The 26,249-nt window shown below is 43.8% G+C and overlaps 1 protein-coding gene across 5 annotated transcripts in view; it reads right to left on the bottom strand.

The window, feature by feature from the left end:
• The window catches only part of INSC (INSC spindle orientation adaptor protein), a 126,715-nt gene that overhangs the window by 34,207 nt on the left and 66,259 nt on the right, over positions 1-26,249 (bottom strand). For all 5 annotated transcript variants that reach the window (XM_084893981.1, XM_084893980.1, XM_084893983.1 and 2 more), the window contains exons 6-7: positions 13,707-13,820; positions 4,974-5,099 (exon numbers count right to left, since the gene is read on the bottom strand). In XM_084893981.1, the coding sequence (XP_084750107.1) occupies positions 4,974-5,099; positions 13,707-13,820 (240 nt within the window). The remainder of the gene's footprint in view (positions 1-4,973; positions 5,100-13,706; positions 13,821-26,249) is intronic.

Raw genomic sequence — 26,249 nt, 5'->3', positions numbered from 1 at the left:
ATGGTGCTGGATATATTGGGAACACCAATTAAAAAAAATTTAACTTAAGTGGATCATATACCTAAATGTGAAAGGTAAAACAATAACATTCCTAGAAGAAAAAAAGAGGAGTCTTACCTTCATGATTTTTATATTTTTCATGACAGTTTACATTTAACATTATTTTGTATTAGTTTCAGGTGTGCAGCATAGTGGTTACACAATCATAATTTACATGTGATCCTTCCAATAAGTCTAGTACCTGCCTGGCACCCTACGTAGTTATTACAATATTATCGACTCTAGTCCCAATGCCGTACTTCACATCTGGTGACTATTCTGTAACTACCAAGATTTACCTCTTAATCCTTTCCCCTTTTCATCCAGCCCCTAGTCCCCCTCCCCTCAGTCTGTTGTCTGTATCAATGAGTTGGTGAAAACAAGCATTTCTTAAATGGACACAAAAACACTAACAACAATAGGAAATATCAATAAATGGGACTTTATGAAAGTTAAGAATTTTTATTCATCAGAAGATGCCATTAAGAAAATGAAAAAGCAAAAAGCAGCCTGGCTGGCATGGCTCAGTGGTTGAGCATCAACCTACAAATCAGGAGGTCATGGACTCAATCCCCAGGGTGGGGCATGCAGGAGGCAGCCAATCAATGATGCTCTCTCATCATGATGTTTCTATCTCTCTCTCCCTCTCCTTTCCTCTCTGAAGTCAATAAAAGTATATATTTTCTTTAAAAGTATGTTTTTTGAAAAATCAAACCACTAGCTGAAAATATATATTCTCTCTCTATCTTTCTACCTCTCTCTCTCCATATATATAATATATATATATATGTATATTACAAAGAACTCACATGTAGAATATATTTTTAAAATTTGTAATTCAATAAGAAAAAGACAAACAACTTAATTTTTAAATGGGAAAAAGTCTCAAGCCAACATTTTAGAAAAGACAATAACCAAATGATCAATAAGAATAAAGGAAAATGCTCAAAATAATTATTCATCAGGAAAAAATAAAATTAAAACCATCATGAGGAATTACTATACACCCAAGCAGATCAGAATTGGAACATTGTTCTTAAAGTGGACCAGTAGTTTTATTGCTAGCTTTACCCAGTGGCGGATAAGTTTCTATTGAATGAGTACAAAAAAGTTTTACAAAATATCATGCTTTTAAAATATATTACATGTAATAAATAACTTAAAATGCAAAGGGTATTTAATTTTAAGGCATGCCTTAACATTTATGTAAAACACTGTGTAATATGAGAACACAAGAATGCTCATGATCTGCCCGCAATGGTTTAGGCACCTTCATAGACTGAGGGAGTCTGGATTTTTTTTTCCAGTGAAAAGTGGAGGGTTTGGGCTAAGGATTCTGCTCTGAGAAAGCCCAGGACAAGTTGAAAACCTATTATATTACAAGATGTATCCACATCCTCCTGCTGAAAAAGACTGGCTCCATAGGAAGAATCCCCTGTTGCCTTGAATTTGTAACTCTTCCCGCCAACATGCACCACACACACAGGACACACATGCCCTGACCTTGGTTCCAGACCAGAGTCCACAGCCTGCTAGTTCAGGAGAAAACCCCAAGCAGCGTGGCATAGATGCCATTGCCGCTTCTGTCCACCAGAGGCCGCCGTTGCACAGCACATGGAGGCTTTCTCCTGCTGCTGCATTTCTGACTCAGACCGCCAGATGGCGACATGCCGTTTCAAGAAGCAGCTGTCTCGCCCTGGGTCTGCATAACTGCCCCCCACGCCTGGGGCAGTTAAAGCAAACTGAGCCTCTGGCTGGGAACAAAAGCATGGGGTTCCCAGCCCAGGCTCTGCCTCTCTTAGTGTCTCCATGCCCTCCAGCCTCAACTTTCCCGTCTATAAAGTGGCCATGACCATTCCTTCCTTCCCTCTCACAAAATGATTTTGAAATTCAAATAAGCAAAAAGATTTAAAAAAAAAAAAAAAAAACTATTTTGGGTTTTTATTTTGTTTTATTTTCTTGCACATGTTACCTATTTCTGACCACCTGCAACCCTACAGGGAGTGGACACTGGAGCATCGAGCCTCTCCATCGTCCCCCTTGCACCCCTGCTGCCCCCCCCTTGCACCCCATTCCCTGCTGCCTCCCCCCCCCCCCCCCCACTGCACCTCGTTCCCTGCTGCCCTGGGTCTCTGTGACTTCAGTAGCTGGTCCAGGCCTCCCTGTCTCTGTCCTGGAAACAAGGGGAGGGGACAGTGAGGGAGTTGCACGGAGACAGAGCAGCTTTTGCACCCCTCCTCCCTAATGGCTTCCTCCTCAGACATTAAATGTCGCTCTCCCCTCCTGCCCCCTGTCCATCTTTAATTTCTTCATCGATTTTCATTAACCTCTCCCCTTGGCTCCAGCACAGAGTGAACTCCGTACTTAAAAACTAAAACAGGAGGGAGGGGGAGGGGAATAGAAGGAAGCTCTGTTAAAAGCAAGATGGTCTCTGGTCTCAAGGCTGGAGAAGGCAATTCCTGGGACCCTTGGAGGTTGTGTCTGAGACTGTCTGAGCACGAGCTCCCCCCCCCCCCGCGCCCCCCCCCGCCCCCGCACACACACACACCCTTATGGCCCTAGATGTGAAGATTCCTGCCCCTCAGATTCCCAGCCTCCCCCCTGGACCAGAGCCCCCCCGTCCAGGAAATCAGGGGAAGGCTGGGACTCTGACATTATCTAATTAGGGCACATGCTGTGCCTGGTGGGTGGGGGGCTGGCGAGAGCCCCTGGGCACCCCACTGCCCCAACCTGTCCCTGGACTTCCCCTTTTACCCTGGACACTGACAACAGTGGCCTCAGCAGAACCTCTGGAACCAGCAGTCGGCAGCCCCGGTCACGAAGGGGTATTGGCAGGGCCCGGACAAGAGAGGGGGGGGCAGAGGCAGAGGGCAGGGGACTCCCGGGCCCTTCCTGGGTGTCTAGAACTCCCCACAGCTTCAGAAGCAGCATCATGTGGGGGATGAGTGTGGACATAGGCCTCCCGACACGGGATGTGAGTCCCGTCCACAGAGCGGGCCCAGCCTGGCTGGCTCCGGCTCAGCGGAGCTGGCATTTAATCACTGCCCGGCCGTGTATGAGCCCTGTGTCCTGGAGCAAGTCGCTCGGTTCTCTGAGCCTCCCCTTCTTCTAACCGCACCAATGGGTTCACAGTTAAGTGACACAATGAAAGGAGGGGCTTATAGAAGGGTTGCCCAACGCCAGTATTCCATACGCGTTAGTTACTGTCGTTTTCAGTGGTGATGATGACCTGATAAAACAGGGCCCACCATCACTCCCTGCAGAGAACCACACAGAAAACGTGTTTTACTCCGCAGGCCGTGTGGCCTCTTCCGTCTAGACAAAGACAGCACTCGTACCAAGGATCGCCGCTGTGTTCCAATACATCTTTATGACTTGAAATTTTTGAATTTCACACCCTTTTCATGTGATACAAAATGTTATTCTTCTCATCCCCCCCCCCCAATCATTTATAAATGAAAGAACATACGTTCTTAGCTCATAGGTCAAACATATAATAGCAAAGGAGGCAGCAGGCTGACTTTGGCCCACATCTGTCGGCCACTCGCCACCGCCTGCACTCACGTGTGAGTTCTGTGAGGACAAGGGCTTCTGTCTGCTTGGTTCACTGCCATTCTCCCAGCACTTAACACAGTACCTGGCAAATAGCAGACAGTCAATGAATATCTGCTGAATAGGAACTAGGAGGAGCTGTGCGATTTGTGTAAGTCACGTCACCTCTCTGGGCCTTGGTTTCTTCATCAGTACAACGGGGATGTCTGCACCCTGAGGCCAACATCACCTGAAAGGAGAATGCCACCTTGCAAGCTCTACAGCTGCCAGACAATGTAGTTGCCGTTTCTGACCACACGGGGGCTCTTCTCAAGGAACTCTCTCCCCCTCCTGACATCCCCTCTCTGCCAGGCACCCAGTGGGAATGAGAGTTGCCTGTGTACAGAAAGAAATCGGACCTGTAGAGGGGAATGCCCAGGTAGGGATACCTTCTCCTGTGCCAATTGGCCCGGCCAGCCTGGCTCAGTGGTTGAGCATCGACCTATGAATCAGCAGATCAATTGGGCTTGTGGGCTTGACCCCCAGTGGGGGCGAGCAGGGGGCAGCCAATCAATATTTCCCCCTCACCATTGGTGTTTCTATCTTTCTCTCCCTTTCCCTTCCTCTCTGAAATCAATTATATATATATATATATATATATATATATATATATATATATATATATATATATACACACACACATATATAAATTGCCTCCAGCTTCCAGCCTTCTGAAGGTTTTCCACTCAAAACAAAAAGCCCTGCTGTTTTTTTCCCCCAGGCTGAGCATTTCCTGCTGCTTTTCAAACTCTCGATAGCCAAGCAATCGGAGAACTTATGATTCTAGTCAGTCCTATTTTCTCCTCGTATCCTGCCAACCAGCGTGAAAGACAATGAGCGTGCCCCATGGGCCATTTTACCACTGCCCAGGGGAAGACTTTACCGAAGAAGAGAGGATGATTCAGCACACAGAGCCTGAGACTCCGGATGTGTTTACTCCATGGATTGTGTCTGTCTGTCTGTCTGTCTCTCTCACCACCGCCCCCTGCTGCATTTGGCCATCTCAGCAAACACATGCATACCAAGGCTTCCAACCCCACGGGAAGGGGGCACTCTGCCCAGAGGGCTGGCACTCGCTCCTCCACCACGTGGCTATGTGACCTCAGACCAATCACCTGCCCATTCTGAGCCACAGCATTCACATCTGTACCACGAGCAGATTACCCACCTGCCCTCCAGCCTCAGCGAAGAGCATCTCCGAGCCCGTGGTGCTGGGACCCTGCCCCACACTCTGAGTCCATTTGGAAAGAAGCAGGATGATCTGCCCAGGAGTCCAGGCCAAACTTCAGAAGCTGGAGGAGAATGCAAGTTCCCAGGCCCCGCGCAGCCAGCCGCACTCTTACCTTCTCCAGCTGGTGGACACCCTCCTCCACGCAGCAGATGGAGGCCAGCGTGCGGAGCACCTGGGGGTACAGACACCGGAAGCTGTCCTGCCGGCAGACCTTGAAGAGTGCTACGACCCCACCCTCCTGCCAAGAAAAAAAAAATGGCACATGACTTTACCGTGTGACCTTTCCTGGGGCTGACTCCAAAACAAATCACTGACACCTCTCCTCACTCGGCAGGGATGTTTTGGGTCTGTAGGGTGGCAGAAGATGGCACCCCAAAATATGCCACTTTGGCATAAGGATTATTTTGAACTGAAGACATTGGGAAGAAGCAGATACAAAAAAAAAAAAAAATTATATCTCCCAGTGTTCTATTTGCCTAAAATCAGAACATGCACTGAGTGGCCAGATTATTATAATCTCTGAACGCACAATAAACTGGCCATTCAGTGTATATCCTATATAATAAAAGACTAATATGCAAATTGTCTCCTCAACCTGGAGTTCGGCCAGCAGGCAAGCCAGCCAACTGCTCGTATCCCCCCTGCCTTCCCCCCCCCCGACACCCCTGCCAGGTTCGCTGGACCCCATCCATGCACGAATTCATGCACCAGACCTCTAAAATACACACACACACACACACACACACACACACACACACACAGTGTACATTTATTAAATTATCCCCCTTCTCCTCTCCACCAGGAAGGACAAAGTTAATCACCAGAGATAACTTCAGACCTTTATCAGCCTGGAATGGCATCAGAGGAATCTACACAACAAACTTTCCTACCGGCCTTTCTCTACAATAGGTTCCCCAGATATTTGTCTTCCCACAGTTTGCTGCCCCAGAGACTCCAGGTCCTTTTTCTTTGTCTTGTCACTTCTTTAAAAACACATTATTCCTGCCGAAACCGGTTTGGGTCAGTGGTAGAGCATTGTTCTGCGAACTGAAAGGTCCCAGGTTCGATTCCAGTCAAGGGCATGTACATTGGTTGCAGGCACATCCCCGGTAGGGGGTGTGCAAGAGGCAGCTGGTCGATGTTTCTCTCTCATCGACGTTTCTAGTTCTCTATCCCTCTCTCCTCCTGTCTGTAAAAAATCAATAAAATATATTTAAAAAATAAAAATAAAAATACATTATTCCTTTGCTAAGATTTCAGTTCTAACCAACTCTGAGTTAATCATCTCTGAGCACTCCCAGGTGTACGAGCTAATAAAATGCTATTTGCTTTCCTCTTGTTAATCTGTCTTTTGTCAGCCCATTTCACAGTGCACAGAGAACCTCAGAAGGTGGTAGACAAAATAATTTTCTCCTCTGCACACACACACATACATACATCACACTCCCATGCTCGCATGCATGCTGCAGTAAAATGCTAGCTCCAGCCAAAACCAGTTTGGCTCAATGGATAGAGTGTTGGCCTGCGAACTGAAAGGTCCCAGGTTCAATTCCGGTCAAGGGCATGTACCTTGGTTGCGGGCATATCCCCAGTAGGGGGTGTGCAGGAAGCAGCTGATTGATGTTTCTCTGTCATCGATGTTTCTAACTCTCTATCCCTCTCCCTTCCTCTCTGTAAAAAAATCAATAAAATATATATATTTTTAAATGCTAGCTCCAGAAACAATGTTGCCCTTGAGAGTCTAAACTGGAGGTGGGAGTCCCCAAATGCTCTGGGGTTCAAGTACCAGGGACCTGGGCAGACGTGTTTGCTAGGACCAGGCTCAACTCCACTTAACACTGCTCCCAGGTACCTAGTAACTAACTCCCCCTATGGAGCAAGCCTGTAGTCACCTGAAATAGCTTCTAGAAATAAGTCTGAAGCAGGTGGAGGGAGCTGAAGCCGAGAGGCCCACTGCTGGTTCTTGCCCTGCCTCAAACACCCAATACTTCTCAGGTCTTTCCAACCATAACAGGCAGAAAAGGAGTTTTATGCCCTAGCTGGTTTGGCTCAGTGGATAGAGCATCAGCCTGCAGACTGAAGGGTCCCAGATTTGATTCCGGTCAAGGAGACACACACTCACAAACACACACACACACACACACACACACACACACACACACACCGGAGGAGGAGGAGGAGGAGGAGGAGGAGGAGGAGGAGGAGGAGGAGGAGGAGGAGGAGGAGAAAGAAAGGAGTTTTATTTATATTAATACTATAGTTTATTCCTGTTTCGTACAACTAAAGTCCAGATGGGTGTAATAATTCACCCCAAATCCACATTATCCTTGTTTTAACTCCTTCACTCATGTGTGTAAAAGGACAAAAACAACCACCTTTAGGACCCACCAGCCTGGCTCTTGAGATGAGCCTGTACTTTTCATTTTGTGAGAGCTGCTCACGCAAACACCTTTAACTTGTGAAGGCTTCCCACACAGACTCATCCGATGAGTCATCGCACATCATCCCTCCCCCGGCACATCATAAAGACAAGCTCCAGGCCCTTTTCATTCTCAGGGTTTATGGCTGATCACTGCAGGGACCCAGATGAAAGTGCTTCACTGCGGGGGCGTGTATAAATGCTGGCATCTTAGAATCAGCTCACAGTGATTCTTAACTTTTTATCCCTACTTCCGTTTGAGGTAGTTCACTTGTTGGAAAAGGGCCTATCTTAGGACTGGTGCATTCATTCAAGCAGCCAAAAAGCATGAATGGTTTATTATGTGCCAGCCTCTGTGCCGGGCACGGAGCACACAGCCTCGGTCCCCGTCCACCCTGAGCTCATGGTCTGGGGGACGATGAGTCAGGGGGAAGGTAGGTCGTGTTAAAGGCGGGAAGAAGCCTGGGGGAAGGTGCAGTGTCATGGTGTGTGTTTGTGTCTGTGTGTGTGTGTGTGTGTGTGTGTGTGTGTGTGTGCAGGGTGCAGGGTTAAAGAGGCACGGAGCAGGCACTCTTGTCCTAATCTGAGGTCAAAGTGAAGAACTCTTGATTCCAGATGCACAGCCTCACTCCGATGAAAACCTGCTCTGGTACAGGACAAGCACCCGCTCTGAGTCCGTGCTCCACATGCCCCTCCCTGCCTCCTGCTTTCCCACTGTCCCTGGAATGTCTAATAAGGGCCTCACTAAGAGAGCCACTGACGTAAAATCAAATTATCCTTCAAAGTGGGAAGAAAAGAAATCCTGCTGGTCATTAATGACCTCCCTCCAGATTAAATATTTATGTATGTGTGTTTACATAGGTACGTATACTTATATATGTCTGTATTTATACTTAATCATGTATATATTATATAAATATCATTTTATTTTATTTTTTTTAAATATATTTTATTGATTTTTTATAGAGAGGAAGGGAGAGAGATAGAGAGATAGAAACGTCAATGAGAGAGAAACATCGACCAGCTGCCTCTTGCACACCCCCTACCGGGGATGTGCCCGCAACCAAGGTACATGCCCTTGACCGGAATCGAACCTGGGACCTTTCAGTCCGCAGACCGATGCTCTACCACTGAGCCAAACCGGCTTCGGCATAAATATTATTTTATATACATAATAGAGATAGATGATAGATAGATAGATAGATAGATAGATAGGTACATAGATAAATTATAATAGACTAGAAGCCTGGTGCATGAAATTCGTGTGGGGGCAGGGGTGTCCCTCAGCCCAGCCTGCACACTCTCCAATCTGGGACCCCTTAGGGGTTGTCCAACTGCTGGTTTAGGCCCAATCCTACAGAGATCGGGCCTAAACCAACATCCCTCTCACAATCCAGGACTGCTGACTCCTAACCACTTGCCTGCCTGCCAGCCTGATCACTCCTAACAGCCTCTGCCTGCCTGCCTGATTGCCTCTAAGCACCTCTACTAGCCTGCCTGATTGCCCCTACCACCTCTGCCAACTCTGATTGCCCCCTAACTGCTCCCCTGCCAGCCTGATTGCCCCAATGCCCACTCCTACTGACCTGATCACCCCTACTTTCCATCCCTGCTGGCCTGATCACCCCTTAATTGCCCTCCCCTGCCAGCCTGATTGTCCCCTAACTGCTTGCTCTCCCTTACCAGCCTGATCTCTCTCCTAACTGCTTGCTCCCCTGCCGGCCTGATGGCCCCTAACTGCCTCTGCCTTGCCCCCACCACTGTGGCTTTGTCCAGAAGGAAGTTGGACATCTAGAAGATGTCTGGTCGACCCGGTCTAATTAGCATATTACCCTTTTATTAGTATAGATAGGTTGACTGATAATCATACATTAGATAAATGATAGATTGATTGATTGATTGATTGGTAATCATACATGAGATAAATGAAGATAGATGGTAGATAGATGATAGATAGATAGATGATAGATAGATAGATAGATAGATAGATAGATAGATAGATAGATGATAGATAGATAGCTGTAGATCATTTATATATGGAATAGCTAATGAAGAAATGGTGCCAAAAAATGCAGGCCGAAAGCCAGGATCAATGTGGCCGCCTTCCTTTGGCTCAGGAAGCACTGAGCCCAGCATATATTTAAGCCTCTGTTCCCATTTGCATTTGCTTCTCATTACATCCTTTCCCAGGCCTATGGGGGGGTGGGGGGGGGACAGGAAATGGCCTTCCTAGCAATTTTTTAGTTACTGGGAGAGGAATGGGGGCAATTCTGACCCCAAACTGAGGGGATTCTTCAAATCCTGGTTCTGCTGCTGGTTAACTCTGGCCAAAAATGGGGTCATGATACAGCTACATGATGGGGTTTTGCGGGGAGCCCATGAGTTCATGTAAACGAAAGGGGCTAGCACCCAGTCTGGACCGCCGGGTGACGGCAGGCTACGGAAGAAATCCTGGTTAGAAGGGTGTCTCTTAACCTCATGAAGCGTGCTGTCTCAAGTGCTGGGATATGTGGGAGGGTGAGGAGGAGTGAGACAGTGAGCAAGGGAGATGGATTAGTGGCAGGGACCACCCTGAAGTGCCTGCCGAGGACCCAAGAGCAGCACTCATCTTCGCGTGGAGCTGGGAATTGCTGGAGCTAGCAGAATCGCACTGCTGGCTGGAGCTTATTTAATTTTATAGAAAGCTCCGGGCTCAGAGCCCAGTTGTATATGGTGTGTGTTATTCAGACAGACTTGGGATAAGCTACCAAAGCCCTGGGCTGTGTAGACTGGTGGTGGGAAGGATAGAGGAGATGGGGTGCAGGGTAATCTTGACAGAGCACGTGGAGTTTTCTGTGCTTTGCACTCAGGAAGGGATGGGGAAAACTGGGCTTGCTCTGTGGCCTGCAGAGGAACCCAAGAAGCTGAGATGATGGACCTCAGACAGGCTGTCACATCATCTCCTGGAGGCAGCTCATGTGGATGGAAGGCCCAAAGGCAGATCACACTGGGCCCCAAAGAGGTGGGTGGAGAAGTCTAGTGGGGGAGCTGCCCCATAGTTGTTGCAATGGTGGACATATCTCCTGAACATGGACAGTGAGGTGCTGTGCAGGGTATACCAGGTACTTAACCACTGTGAGTCCCATATCTTTAAAAAAAACAAAACAAAACAAAAAAACAACAGGGTCACTAGCCCTACCGACCCAGTTTGGCTTTGTGGATAGAGCATCAGCCTGAAGACTGAAGAGTCCCCGGTTGGATTCTGATCAAAGGCACACCCCTGAGTTTTGGCTTGATCCCTAGTAGAGGGGGGTAGGAGGCAGCCAATCAATGATTCTCTCTCACCACTGATGTTTCTATCTCTCTCTCCCTCCCCTTCTTCTCTGAAATCAATTAAAAATTAAAAAAAAAAAAAACACAAAACAGGGTCACTGATATCCATCTCAGAAGTATGTGTGTAGACAAGATATAACATGTGGATAGTGCCCACACTCAAAGGACCATCCAAATCTTTAAACAACTGCTGGTCATAGTTCTTGAAAGCCCAGGGCTGGTGTGAGGATTGAGAGAAGTTAAATAGCTGAGGAGTGGGTCTCGGCAAAGGGCTTTCCCCACTGCCTACTTAACACAGAAAATATTTGGGATGGATATTTAACCAGACTTAAGTCCTGGTCCCCGGAGAAGACTAAGGCCATCTTCAGCTCACACCCCTCTCTGGTTCTGAAAGGGAGCACAAATGTAGGCAGTAGGGGCCATCTGCAGTGCATGGAGACAGAGCTCAAGTGCCCAGGCCCTGAAACAGATTAAGACCTCTGGCCAACTTTCCTCCTCAGAAAAATGGTAAGGCCTGTTCTTTCCAAAGTGTAAAAGCATTTCAGGCTCTAGCTGGTTTTGCTCAGTAGTTAAAACGTTGGCCTGAGGATGAAAGGATCACTGGGTTCAATTACAGTCAAGGGCATGCATGTTGCTTGCAGGCTCGATCCCCAGCCCTGGTCAGGGCACATGTGGGAGGCAACCAATCAATGTGTCTCTCTCACACCTATGTTTCCCTTGGTATATCTTGCCCCTCCCATCCACTCTCTCTCTCTAAAAAAAAAAAAAAAAAAAAAAAAAAAAAGAGGAAAAATATCCTCTGGTGAGGATTAACAACAGCAACAACAAAAACTTTTCAGGCCCCACGGAGCTATTCAGAAGAGTTCCTTGCCCCTTCCATGCCTCAGATCCACACCTGGAGCTCAAACCCAGCCAATATTTGCAACTAATTTTGAAGGAGAAAATAGTTCTCATTCTAAAAGAGAGTCAGCTAAATTCTGTTTGAAATTAATCATTAAACTGCCATTGAGTCAGTTCCAGCCCCAATTCCAGTCCCCATAGCACTGAGCACTGAGCAGACCTCTGCAGAGTCAACAATCAAGCTGAGTGACTGGGTCACAGAATCCTTGGAGAGGACAGGCCTCATGCTAACCTCACAGAGCCCTTCGCCCATCAACACCACAAGCTTTCCAAGTCAAAGCACACCCAAAGCACTCTCTAAGAGATAGTCCCCAACCCAAGAGGCACATTAGAGTCATGCAGAATGCAAAAATATCCACCCCAGATCCAATTCTGGACCAGTTAGGTTTGAACCAGCTGATTAAAGCTCCCCAGTGATTCTAATGTGTGGAGTTGAGAACTTCTGAGTAACACTTTGGTCCAAGAATCTGAAAGGCCAAAGACTGAACCGGAAGTCACCATTGTGGGCTCTAGGACCATGAACTCAAAGTAAAGAGACGTGGGTTCGAATTCTGGCTCCACTCTTTATCATTGTAGGACTCTGAGCAAATCCCTCAAACCATTTCTTCAACTAGAGATGGAAACAACATGACACCTACTTCATAGGATGGTGTGTGATTAAAAAAAAAACAACACGTGCAAGGCATTCAGTGCAAATGTCAGCTATTGCTGTTATATAGAATTTACTGCTCCCTGATCAGGGTTCATAAGCATTTACCCTACTCTTCCAGATGTCCTTAAGGGCTTAGATCACTGAATCTGAGGGTCTGGCCATGCCTCAGAGTCACCCATAGAACTTGTTAAATGCCCAGTCTTATCCCAGGACCTCAATGAATTTGGGGTGGAGCAAAAGGATCCGTGTTTTCCAAAAACTCCCTGGGAACCCCAGAGCTGGAGCATCTTCCGGTGACTGGCATCCTAAGTCTATTGAAGGGCATTACTTTGCTTCCAGTGAGACCACTGCTTCTATCCCCAAAGGGATGTCATTTCTCAAGTAGAAAAGTACAAATGGCTGAAACTGGTTTGGCTCAATGGATAGAGCATCAGCTTGCAGACTGAAAGGTCCCGGGTTCGATTCCGGGCAAGGGCATGTACTTTGTTTGCGGGCACATCCTCAGTAGGGGTGTGCAAGAGGCAGCTAATCGATGATTCTCTCTCATTGATGTTTCTAACTCTCTATCCCTCTCTCTTCCTCTCTGTAAAAAATCAATAAAATATATATGAAGAAGAAGAAGAAGAAGAAGAAGAAGAAGAAGAAGAAGAAGAAGAAGAAGAAGAAGAAGAAAGAAAAGTACAAATGAAGCAGGCCCTGGTGAGGTCCAAAGGTTACCAATTACCTCTGTTTGCCCTACATATTTGGATCTTTAGGGCACAAGCATATTGATCATGAAGCTAATGAATTATAACTCCCACTGTAATTGCTGAAAACCATTGTCTTTTCAAGTGTGTCTTCCTCTTGTGGCTGCAGACATTTTTGGGATGCAGCCAGCAACCTGAGGTTAGGTTTGGGGTTTGGTGGGAAACGTGGAGACGAGGAAAGACTGTTAGTTGGTTTTTATAATAGGCATCATACATGAAGAAAGATGGTAGAGCAGTGGTTCTCAACCTTTCTAATGCCGCAACCCTTTAACACAGTTCCTCATGTTGTGGTGACTCCCAACCATAAAAATATTTTCATTGCTACTTCATAACTGTAATTTTGCTACTGTTATGAATCATAATGTCAATATCTGTGTTTTCCGATGGTCTTAGGCTTGTCACAACCTACAGGTTGAGAACTGTTATCAGGGTCTCCTAAGACCATCGGAAAACACAGATATTTACATTACAATTCATAACAGTAGCAAAATTATAGTTATGAAGTAGCAATGAAAATAATTTTATGGTTGGGGGTCACCACAACATGAGAAATTGTATTAAAGGGTCACGGCATTAGAAAAGTTGAGAACCACTGTGGTAGAGGGTCTGAGGGCACTGAGACATCAAGTACGGAATGAATCAGAGGGGAAACTATTAAAGATGGAGACACCAACATCCAGGGAGGGGAGGTGTCTCTTTTTACACAGCAAGCAAATGCTAGAGCCAGGACAGCTTCCCGAGCCAGTTATTCCCCAAAACCAGTTTCCTTGCACTCCCCCCAGGCCGTCAATGTTGGCCCCCCACCATGAAGCTCACCTTGGCTATTATGCGGCACAAGGGGGCCCCCTCCTGGGTCAGGCTGAACAGGTTCCCAGTGGTGGATTCCGTGGTGTAGATATTGTCTGAGGCATCGATTTTTCTCACCAGTGCCTAAGAAAAGAGAGCAGAGGTTCACTGTTACTCACCCCATCTACCCTCTTCTCACCTTCCTTAACAAAGCATCAGTGGTTTCTGCTCTTAAGAGCCCTCTGGAATCTATAACCCTTTCCCATCCACAGTCCTACTATGGGGTGATGAGGTTCTAACTTTGGGAAAGACATGAGCCAGCATGAAATCGGAGCTACATTTCAGAAACATGGGATCATTTCAAACCCCTGGGGCCTAGATGCCCTGCTCCAGGGGATCAGGAAATACCGATGGTCTCAGCAAGTACCATTTTGTTGTGCAACTGACTCCAAAGAGAACAGAAAAACATCAGCTTTTTTTGGGGGGTGGGGAGGGTCTGTAAGAGATCAACTGAAGGACTTGTACGCATGCATATAAATGCATATAAGCATAACCAATGGATATAAGTCACTGTGAGGGCAGGGGGGGGGATGACAGGTGAGGGCATGTACTCAGGGGTAAGGGAGGCCAGGGGGAGGCCAATGGGGGGGGGGGAAGGAGACATATGTACCACTATTTGTAATACTTCAAACAATAAAAAATAAATAAATAAATAAATAAATAATTATAGATAGATGAAAGATATATATATATATATATATATGTGTGTGTGTGTGTGTGTGTGTATATATATATATATATATATATGTGTGTGTGTGTGTGTGTGTGTGTGTTAAATAAACCATCACATTTAAAACAGAGCTGCAGTGGTGACCAAAGAAGCTCCTTATTTTTGGATAGCTATTAGCCAACAGAGAACCCCAGCTGGGTAAGGGGTTAAGTCAAAAGAAGCACTCTATAGTAGCTTAATGGGGGTTGCGGGGAGAGGGCACGCTTGCACTGGGGCTCTAGCCAGGCCAAAATGGCAGCTCTGGTCCTGTCCAAAAGTGGGTAAACTCGGTGAGGAATATCGCACTGATCAAGGCTGAGGAATCCCCGGCTAGTGGTGAGAGGGCTGGAAACACTAAACACAGGACCCAGGGAGGCCTGGGAAGAAAACAAATAGTAAATTTATCAAGAAGGTAAGAACATTATTCCCAGAAGAGCTAGGTTATTTCTAAGTAAAACCCTTTCAGGTGTCTAAAAACCACTTCATATTCACCCATTTGCTTTAAAGCAGGTTGCTCATTTATAAATGATTCCTGCCTGCTAATTAATGCTAATTTCCTGAGGGTTTTTTTGTTTGTTTGTTTGTTTGTTTGTTTGTTTCTGAGCGGTGTGGAGATGGAGATGGGGGAGAGCTGCCTTTGGGGGGCCTTATGCAAGAAAGTAAGCTTTCAGAGATGGGTGCTCTGAGCAGCCACTTTTGCACTTTCAGTTGCCATGTTTATTTTAAAATATTAAAAGGATTTCGTTTTTATTAACTCTAGTATTATGGAAAAGATACCGAGTTCTAGTCCAACTTGCCTTTTTTTAACACACTATGTTGATCAGAAAGTGTGTGTATGGTAAAAGCGTGGGTTTCTGAACCAAACTGCCTGGGTTCAAACCTTGACGCAACTTCTGTGTATGTGCCCTAGAGCAAGTAACTTAGCACTATTTGCCTCAGTTTTGTCATCTGCAAAATGGTGGCAATATTGTGATTATGGTGATTATACCGATCTATTAAAGTTGTCAAAACATATAAAGAACTTTTAAATGTACCTGGCACTGAGAAACGAAATAAAATTGTTTTTGTGATCTTGGGGAATTGAGATAAACTCCCTAGGACTTGGTTTCCCCTTTTATAACATGATTGAAACTAAGGATGTTTGAGGCTTCACATAACTGGCTCTCCCTCTTTTTCTTCTTTATTCAAACTCATAGGGTTCTTCACACTAAGATTAAGTGTGTATCTAATCAAATCACATAAATATAAAAATTATCCCCTAAGATCTGATAGATGCCTTTTGTAAGATATTCAACAAAAGGTAAAATTAATAATCAAGATTTGTCACTACAAATCTCTATAATGAGCCTATTTCTTAGAAGCCTCCCCCCTCATTACCGTAAGCAGTTACATAAGTGATACTAATGCTCACATGAAAATGCAGATGTCATATACTGGGTCCTATACCTAAATGATAATTGCCTAATGTTCCTGATTAGTGTTTGTACTTGAAGCAAATTAGCATTACATTAAACAATCCAAACCCAATGTCTTTTGCAATCACCTGAGACTGTGAGACAATTTATGTCTACGAATAATTTCTTTTAATGTCCATGTGCATATTACCGTAATTACCCCCCAGCTATGTCGCAGTGAACCAGCTCTCTGACCATTAAAAGCATTTAGCATCATGTTCACAGGTATACTAGTAAATGCGGAAAGACATGAATGCAAAGTCTCTTCTGAAGTTGTCAAGGCCTAAAGTATCATAAAACGTCAGGGCTGGATGGGCCCTCAGCAGAGTAGTCCAAACCTTATTACACAATTGAGGAAATTGAGACTCAGAAATCTGGTGTGAGGTACATAGTGAAGCTGGATCTTAACCATGTGAATTGGGCTTCCTGTTTCCAAAAGTTAGTGACTCCTTTTTCATTGTCAGTGGGACCTCAGTGGGACCAGTAGAGACAAAAGTATCCAGCCTCCATCCTGGCTTCCATAAGCATCCACAACGCTCTGCCTTCTGGTGCAGGGCTCCTGCTGCCAGGACAGAGGTGACAGAGTCCCAGCTGCTGCCCCTAGGGATCCACCATCCATGTTCTGGCCCAGGTCACCCTTCCCTTGAGCTACGCCCAGCTGTGTCTGACTGCAGTGCAGGCCCATGCCTGTGGGACAGGAGACTCCTCTAATGGGTGACTTTGACGTGAAAATTCTGAGTCTCTTTCTACTCAGTTCCTCCTTCTTCCTCTTTCTCAGTTGTCAAAACAGCAACGTTGTTTTCTATCCCCACTCCTGCTTCCTTCCCTTTATCTGTCACAGGCATTTCTTATCAAATTCTGTCTTGGTGTCAGCTTTAAACTCACACAGTCTCTGAAGTCAATTTGTTTTTCAGGAAATCAATGAGGAATTGGATAAGTTTCAAAAATGTGTTTCACCCTATATGGTGAAAAGAATGTTGAAAAAAAAATAGAAACAAAATAAAGGAAAGTAAACCAATTAGGCTGAACGACAGATTCCTTAAAAGATAGACTATGCAGATGTGAAACACAACAATGAGATACAAGCAAGAGAGAGGGATAAGAAAGAGTTAAAGGGATGCATGCAACAACTGCTCTAAATAAGAAATTAGAAAAGGAAGATGGAGTGTTTTTCATTGTTTTTCAATCAGAAAGAACGACTGCAGCTCAGTGATATTTATAAAAGAGGTAAACTCTCAAACAACCGCCTGGAATGAGCTTCTGAGAAGGAGCCAGGAAAATATGAGGAGGCCTCTTCCTGGAGCTTCAGGTGGAGAATCCACAGCTGGGCATGGTTAGGGCAGCCGCTATGCACAAGGACTACATAAATGTGGGCTGTTTGGACAGGGGGCAGTATGTTCAAGATGGTCACAAATGCTTTGCTATTCCTCCCAGAGAGATGTGGGTTCTAATTTCCCGCCCTTTGAATCTGGGATGGCCTCAATAACTAACAGAAGCCAGCACTTGGCAGAAATGTTGTTCTAGGATATCCAAGACCAGATCATAAGAAGCCTTGAGGCTGCACCTCAGACTCCTTGTGATATTCTTGTTGGAGTCCTGAGTTGCCATGTAAGAAGTATGACAACCCTGAGACTGCCATGCTGGAGAAGCCATGTGTAGGATCCCTGATCAATATTCTCAGTTGAGATGCACTTTTCAATCATCTCCTCAGTTGAGACACACAAGATGATGCTTTCTAAGACTCTGTAAACCATTTGCCAGCTGAATACCACCAAGTGAGCTCTGCTGATGCCTTGTGGAACAGAAGAATCGCTCAGCCAAGCCTGGACCAAATTCTTTAAAAATATATGTTTGTTTGTTTTTCTTTTATTGATTTTTTACAGAGAGGAAGGGAGAGGGATATAGAGTTAGAAACATCAATGAGAGAGAAACATCAATCAGCTGCATCCTGCACACTCCCTAATGGGGATGTGCCCACAACCAAGGTACATGCCCTTGACCGGAATCAAACATGGGATCCTTGAGTCCGCAGCCCGACGCTCTAGCCACTGAGCCAAACCAGTTAGGACTGGACCAAATTATTGACACTTAAAATTATAAGATAGAATAAAAATGATTGTGGTTGAGCATTGATGGACTTCTTGAGCACAGAAAAAGATCAGAGATCAGCATGAACTATTCAAGGGATAAATTTCTAAGTGAAATGTTTTGAATATGTGGCTATAGTATTGTCTCTGCCCTAAGAGTACATATTGGAGAAATGCATAAGTTAGGACTCTGAGGAAAGACACAGAAAGATTGGACATACTCGATAGGAGACAGACAAAATAATAATTCCATCCAGGCTCGGATTAGCCATTGGTTTGATAGAGAAATATCTCCTGGGTGAGAACATCCAATTGAGGGAGGCAAATGTAGATAAGTTCTCTTAAAACTGGAGGCTTGGGGCAGACCCAGACCTTAATTTATTTCATTTATCTCAATAAGACACATTCCCAAATCTAAAAGAATGTTTTGGAAAAACAAAAACAAAACAAAACAAAAAATGTGCTGGAAAAGAAAGAGAAGTCAAAACGGGAAAGCCAATCAGATGCAGCAACTGGTGCTCATTCTAAGAATGACACAAACTCACATGAGATGCAGGGCAGACTTAGAAATTCAGCTGAGTTTCCCTGAAAACAGGAGGGGAGTAACAGAAGGCAAGAGAACGCTGGAGGCAGAACTTATTTCTGCACACACAATAAGATGTAGCAAAAAGAAATGCTACTCCAGGCTAAAACGTTCAAAAGAGATGGAAAGGCAGGGCTCTGAGAATCACATGACCAACGGGCTCACTAGGTGCACAAAGGCCAGACGTCAGGAATAATACTCTCCCTTGAAGATTGCTCAAGGCCTGAGCCGTGTTCCAGCTTGGGGCAGGGCCAACAGCCATCATGACACGGAACCAGAGCTCTTGTGCATCCTGGTCAAGTTTTGTGTCTGCTTTTTTCTCATTAAGCCCTAAAAGAATTTTTTTCTTAAATATATGACCCCTTGCACATTTTTTACTTGACAGGGAAAATTTTTCATCATATATTTAAAAAAAAAACAAAGTAGGGAAGGAGGTAACAGATTGTAAAAATATTGACATAAAATATAACCATTGTATTATTCTTATAGATTTAGTCAATGAAATCTAAATACGAAAACAACTTGATGCCATCATCATCCATTTAAAAATACTTAAATAACCTTTTTAACATTTGAACAATTTGCATTTTCCTTTTCATACTTATATTTCCACCCCAATTCTCCCTCAGAATTTTATACTTATGTCATACATGTAAGTGTTAAAGTGTTTTATTGCTCACCCTTATCATACTTAACATTGAAATTGTATTTTATTTCCTCTGATTCTAAGGTGATAAGCGTTTAAAAATAGTCTCTTCTTGGTTGCATTAGCATTACAGTTATCATCAGTACTACGGGTCAAAACAATATAGACTATAAGTTTAATAAATAATTACTATAAATCACAAAACTTAAAATATTAATAAATAGATCTCTTAGTAAGATGAATGAGGTGTTTGGTTTTTTTGTTTTTTGTTTTTTTGAGAAGGGGAGGGAAAGGAGAGGGATAGAAAAAAAAGAAACATCAATAAGAGAGAGAAACAACAATGCTTCCTACTGTACACCCCACACTGGGGAGCAAGTCCACAACCCGGGCATGTACCCTGACCAGGAATGAAACTGGTAACCTTTGTTCATGTGTCTACGCTCAACTACTGAGCCGTACCAGCCTGGCCAGTCTTTTTATTCTTTTGAAACTTTCTAATTCACCCACAAACCCATGATTAAATATTGGTGTGGTGTTATATTTTTAGATGTAAACCCTTAAAAAAAAAAAAAAAAAAAACTTGTTCCATAAATCTATAGAGAGGAATGGGAGTTAGATAGCCAAGTTGGACAGCCAAGTTATTCAGCCCTTTGGGCACATTCTGAGTTATGTAATCACATAGTGATCTATCATCAAACACTATTTTTAATGATCTGCCCAGCTGATAACTCCTCTAAATTGGTCCTCCTTTACAGTGGTAAAAAGCAAAGAATTGGAAACCATTTGATTTGCAAAATTATGTGTTACCCAGTCATTACAGATATTCATTCACTATTTCAATTTCTGGGAAAAATTCCAATAAGTACTTTACCAAAGCTTATCAAGGAACTATTAATTATACCCAATGCTCTTTCACTAAGAGACTCTTGGGTTATCCAAATTATTCCAAAAGAATTAGGAAACTCAAAATATTATTAATATCATTGCCAATACAACTTTTTAAATAAAATAATTTTGGATGTTTCAAATATGTTTTACCAAAATCTTGAAGTTATAGCTTTTGCTTATTTAATTTGTGGGAAATACCCACTCTATAAACTAATTGGCAAAGATACTTCTTTTAGTCAAGTCAATCAACCAAACCAACTTAACTTTCTCTAATTAAGACTGACTTCATTTTTAATTTAAAAATGTGTTGATATGTGTTTCAAAGATGCTAAAAAAAAAAAAAAAAAAAAAAAAAAAACACCACTGATAATAATTGATGGAAATCATTCTCTAAGGAAAAATGCTAAAAACTGTCAATATTAAAATAATGTAGACCAAAATAATTTTTTATTTATTTGTATATGTTATAAAGCCAAAATAAAACAATTTACTAATATTTTAATAATTCAAAGTAATATGGAGCTAGCACTGTAAATTCATTGCAAATTTAAAAATGGCATTGTGTTCCTTCAGCAAATAGGTGTGTATATGTATTAAACTCTGCTGTTCATTTTACACAACAATTAAATAAGATCTGAGAACAAATCAGAAACCATCTGATTATATTTAGTAGCTCTCACGATCACACTTCATGTATTTAGAGAAGGAAAAAAAAGATATTTACTGCTTAAACTAATTAGTTCAGCTGCTAAAAAATAATTTTATCTTTTGTTAACAGGAAGTAGAATTACTATAAATATGTCATTAAATGTTTTGACAAAATAGGCTTTAACTGCATTCTTAAATAATGTGCACCAAATCTGAAAAAAATCATGTAAAACTTATCTCTGTAGATTCTAACCACTATAGCTTGAAAAATGTGGTTGTTCTAAAAAATATCTCAATTACTTTGAAAAGAGTCAATCTCATTAACCTTTAGAGTCTTAGAGTTTTCAAAGATACTTTTCTTTACAGTTAATGACATAGGGCTGAGGATAAAATATAGCTGAAAAAATTACTTGCATTTAATTATGTTCTCAAAAAAAAAAAAAAAATCTTAGGGTTCTGTGTGTCCTACCAGCGTTTTCTTTCCTTTGTCTAAGGACCCACTACCATCCCAAGGTTTCTGCACAGCCAGGCAATGCGCTGTAAAGTTTGGGATGAGTGATGAGTATGCCTTTCTTTTGGAAAGTAACAGGACACTATAAACTCTGTATAATATCGAGAGAATCATTTTATGGAAGGAAAAAATAAAAATGGGTGATCTGGAAATTAATTTCCTTACAACTATATGTGCTTGCATTTCCCCAGGGAAATCTTCGGGAACCACAGTGCATTGGTGTGGTTTGAAGACCACTGGCCTAAATCACTCCAAGGAGCCCAGATCAACACAGCCTGAGGTAGCAGAAACCCAGCATTTAGAGGGGAGCTAGGAAGTAAGAATGTTAAAAATGCTGGATAGGCCAGGATACAAATCAGGAAGTCCTTAGGAAGCAAATGCCTGACTTTGCAGGAAGATGAAAACCTACTAACATCCTTGAAGAGAAAGGATGCTTCCCCCAGGGAATATATGTTGATACGTCCTTATGGACCATGGACAAGTGAAATAAGCTGAGTGACAACTTGCTGCAGCTGCAATCAATACAGTGTCACCACCACCGTCTTCTCCCGGGTATAGAGGAGTATCCGCTATAAGAGTGGAGTCTGGGATAACGTGATGCTTGGCGTCCCTGCTTTAGCAATTGAGGGTTAGCCTGTTTAAACACTGCGAATGGAGGGGTGAGGCTGTGATAAGATTGTGTATCCAATGTGTTTACTCTTGGGCCCTTTCACCGATGGTGGGGAAAGAAAAACTGAGAAGCTCTGATGGACCTCCCTCCCACTGCTGGAGAGCAGCCTGGAATGTCTGCCCAAGGACATGTGACCTTCCCCCTCCCCCGCCCTCGCACCCCCTCCAACACACACACACAGATGAGACCCTCCTGGCTGTGATGAGCAAGAAAATTGGAAAGAATTATATTAACCTAACAATTTGGTGCTTTGAGTGACTCCTGAGGGTAAAGGGGTTCAGTTTTCCTTTTTCTTTTACTGTATTTTCTCCAAGGGATCTTTAAAATGAGGTAGGAGACTGTATTAATTTTTTTGGACATCTTTCTCATCTGGTCATTATGTTTGGATTATCTTTGTGTTGTCATTTAATCACATTGCAGCCTCTAATTGCCGATTGATTGACTGATTTTTCTTGATTTCAGAGAGGAAGGGAGAGGGAGAGAGAAATAGAAACATCAATGATGAGAATCATTGATTGGCTGCCTCCTGCACATCCTCTACCAGGCATGGAACCTGCAATCCCCCAGCACGTGCCCAAACCAGAAATCGAACCATGACGTCCTGGTTCATTTGTCAATGCTCAACCACTGAACCACACCGGCCAGGCTAATTACCTATTTTAGACAACAGAGCTGAGCTAAACCGGAGAGTGGGGAATAAAGCAGAAAAGCCATTTGGGGCTTTTGCTACAAAGCCTCCTTAGAGGTAATTTAATGAAGGTAATATTGTTAGTCATTTCCGAGCCTGCTGGGAGCAAAGTCGAAATTGCCTACTGTGATCCCAAAGAGTCGGCAAAGGAGTAGGCGTTGTTATTTGGTGAAATGGCCTCATAAAGGAGGAAAAGGATGGCTGCGCGGGCGGCTGACCTCCTTCTCCAAGAGGCACAGCCACAATCCGGCCTCTCATAGCCTAATGGATAAAGTCAATGAGGTAACAGCGCAAAAATGGTGAGGTGCTCAGGAGCAATTCTTGGTTCCCACCTCTCCTGTTCCCCTGATGGGATTTCAGCGTCACCATCTGTCGGTTTCACTCCCTACCTCTCCTGTCACCATGCTGAGAGGTTAGGGATGAGTTGAGTGAGTTTGGAAGAAGGAACTGAATATGTTCAGCTTGGTGCCCACCCCTCTTCATTTAGAAAGTGTCCCTCTGGCTTGACCTTTGTTACAGGATAGGGCCCAAGGTTGTCCAGCTCTGCCTGGGCCACGAAGGGGAAATTTGTGAGATAAAGTTTGAACAAGCTCACAGAGCCAAAATACATTCCCCTTGCCTTGCTGGCGTGGCTCAGCAGTTGAGTATCAATCCAGGAATCAAGAAATCACCAGTTCAGTTCCTGGTCAGGGCACATGTCCGGGTTATGGGCTCGATCCCCAATGTGGGGCATGCAGGAGACAGCTGATCAATGATTCTCTCTAATCATTGATGTTTCTATCTCTCTCTCCCTCTCCCTTCCTCTCTGAAATCAATAATATATATATTATGTATATATTAAAAATGCATTCATACTCAGTTTTTTTTTAATATATTTTATTGATTTTTTACAGAGAGGAAGGGAGATAGAGAGCTAGAAAAGAAACCCTGCTGGTCATTAATGACCTCCCTCCAGATTAAATATTTATGTATGTGTGTTTACATAGGTATGTATACTTATATATGTCTGTATTTATACTTAATCATGTATATATTATATAAATATCATTTTATTTTATTTTTTTAAATATATTTTATTGATTTTTTACAGAGAGGAAGGGAGAGAGATAGAGAGCTAGAAACGTCAATGAGAGAGAAACATCGACCAGCTGCCTCCTGCACACCCCCTACCGGGGATGTGCCTGCAACCAACGTACATGCTCCTGACCGGAATCGAACCTGGGACCTTTCAGTCCGCAGACCGACACTCTACCACTGAGCCAAACCGGTTTTGGCCGTACTCAGTTTTATTAGCATCAATGTGCTAGTTTAAACTAAAAGAAAAAGAGATTAATGGAATGAAAGGGTGAGTAAATATAACATCTATCCAGTATAGATGAGCCAGCGGTTCAATGGAGAGGGCCCTAGAAGTCATCTTCAAATCGATAGTTTTTTGTAAGTCAAGTCTTTCCACCTTACCTCCCGCATGGCTAACCCTTTATTCCTCAGACAGACTAAACATCAATGCTCATTAATTTCCCACCCGTGACTCCCAAAATTTAAGACTTAAATGTTTCCATGACCACTAAGTAGTTAAATTATTTTAATAATTAATTAGGCGATTAGGAGTTGCTGTTTTTAAACAAAGCTTACTATTGGTTTCTAGTGAGTACATCAGTTGACACATTCAGAAGAATGCCCCCCAATACTCACGTGCTATTTCATTTAAGCCTCACTGTAGAGGTGAGGAAACTGAGGATCAGAGAAATTAAGTAACTTGCCCAAGTTTGCCTATCCAGTAAGTAGCATGGCCAGGATTTGAAGCCTGACATGCCTCCAAATTCCATGCTCAGACAACCCTACAGAACCCACATTCATAGAATCGCATACTCTCAAGATTGAAAAAACCCTTGCAAGTCTCTCAGCCTAATCTCCATCCTCTGCTGATGTCCTCCCAGGCATCCTTGCCCGTCTCAATGGTGGGGAGTTCCTAAGGTGGCCCCTTCCATTGTGAAGCAGCCCCATCCTATATAATAAAAGGGTAATACGCAAATTGACCCTAACAGCAGAATGACTGGTCACTATGATGCACACTGACCACCAGGGGGGCAGACACTCAATGGTGGTCAGTGTGTTCCCATAGAGGGAGCTCTACTCAGCCACAAGCAAGGCTGATGGCTGTGAGTGCAACAGCAGTGGCAGGAGCCTCTCCCACCTCCGCCACAGCGCTAAGGATGTCCGACTGATAGCTTAGTCCTGCTCCCAGAGGGAGCAGGCCTAAGACATCAATTGGATATCCTCTGAGGGCTCTCAGGCTGCCAGAAGGATGTCTGATTGGGGATTGGGCCTAATCTGGCAGATGGACATCCCCCAAGGGGTCTGAGCTAAGGAAATCCACCACCCCCCCCACGAGTGCACAAATTTTTGTGTACCAGGCCTCTAGTTGCTTTATAAACTTTTCACATAGATGGTCTTGTAAATTTACTCCACTGGCTTGAGGTACTTCTTGCCTTTCAAAGCACAGAACTTTGGAGGTAGCAGAGCACCCATAATTAGAGTAAACATCCCCTGCTCCTCCACCTATTCTCCATGTACATTAGTCATCAGACTGACCCTATCCTTCCAGGAACCTCTGAGCACAATCAATGCCAGTGACACATCTGGGGTCAGGTAACATTCCAGGAGGAACCAGGCCAGTGCAGAGTAGTGCTAGATCATAACTTCCCTTTCTGTAAACACTGTGGGGTGGGGAAGTGGGAAGAGCACTGTTCCCCTCCCTGTTCAAGAGTCTGTGTGGCTCGCTGATGGAAAAAAAAAAAAAAATGTTTTCCAAATTGTATTTTCTAAAGCACCAGCATCCCAGTATAAGTGAATAGATGCTTTTTAAGAATAAAAAAAGAGCCGAAACTGGTTTGGCTTAGTGGATAGAGCATCAGTCTGCGGACTGAAAAGTCCCAGGTCAAGATTCCGGTCAAGGGCATGTATCTTGGTTGCTGGTACATCCCCAGTAAAGGGTGTGCAAGAGGCAGCTGGTCGATGTTTCTCTCTCATCAATGTTTCTAGCTCTCTATCCCTCTCCCTTCCTCTCTGTAAAAAATCAATAAAATATATTTTTTAAAAATAAAAATAAAAAAAGATCTGTGACTATGTAAGTTTGGGATATACTGCTTACCATTTGTTTATTAGTAAATATTTTTAAAATATACATATATATGTATATATATTATTTCAGAGAGGAAGGGAGAGGGACAGAGAGATAGAAGCATCAATGATGAGAGAGAATCATTGATCAGCTGCCTCCTGCATGCCCCCCACTGGGGATGGAGCCAAAAACCCAGGCATATGCCCTGACCTGGAGTCGAACCATGACCTCCTGGTTCATAGGTCAATACTCAACCACTAAGCTATGCCGGCTGGGCAATAAATCTTTATTGACTTCTTTCTGTATGCCAGGTACTGTTCTAGTCACTAGATAGATATCCATGAACAAAACACACCAAAATCCCTGTCTATGAAATACTATGCATGTGTGAAGACCTTTTAGAAGAAATTAGATACAAAGTCCAAAGGGCCCAAGTAGGCTTTTGCAACACAGGGAGCTTTTCCCAGGATTCTGTGAGCTATTGTAGAACATCAAAAAGACACCCTCC

This window comes from Pipistrellus hanaki (assembly GCF_964339955.1).
Source record: "Pipistrellus hanaki genome assembly, chromosome: 9".
Classification (NCBI taxonomy): Eukaryota; Metazoa; Chordata; class Mammalia; order Chiroptera; family Vespertilionidae; genus Pipistrellus; species Pipistrellus hanaki.
The sequence above is the reverse complement of the archived record's forward strand: the minus strand, read 5'-3'. Positions and strand labels throughout refer to the sequence as shown.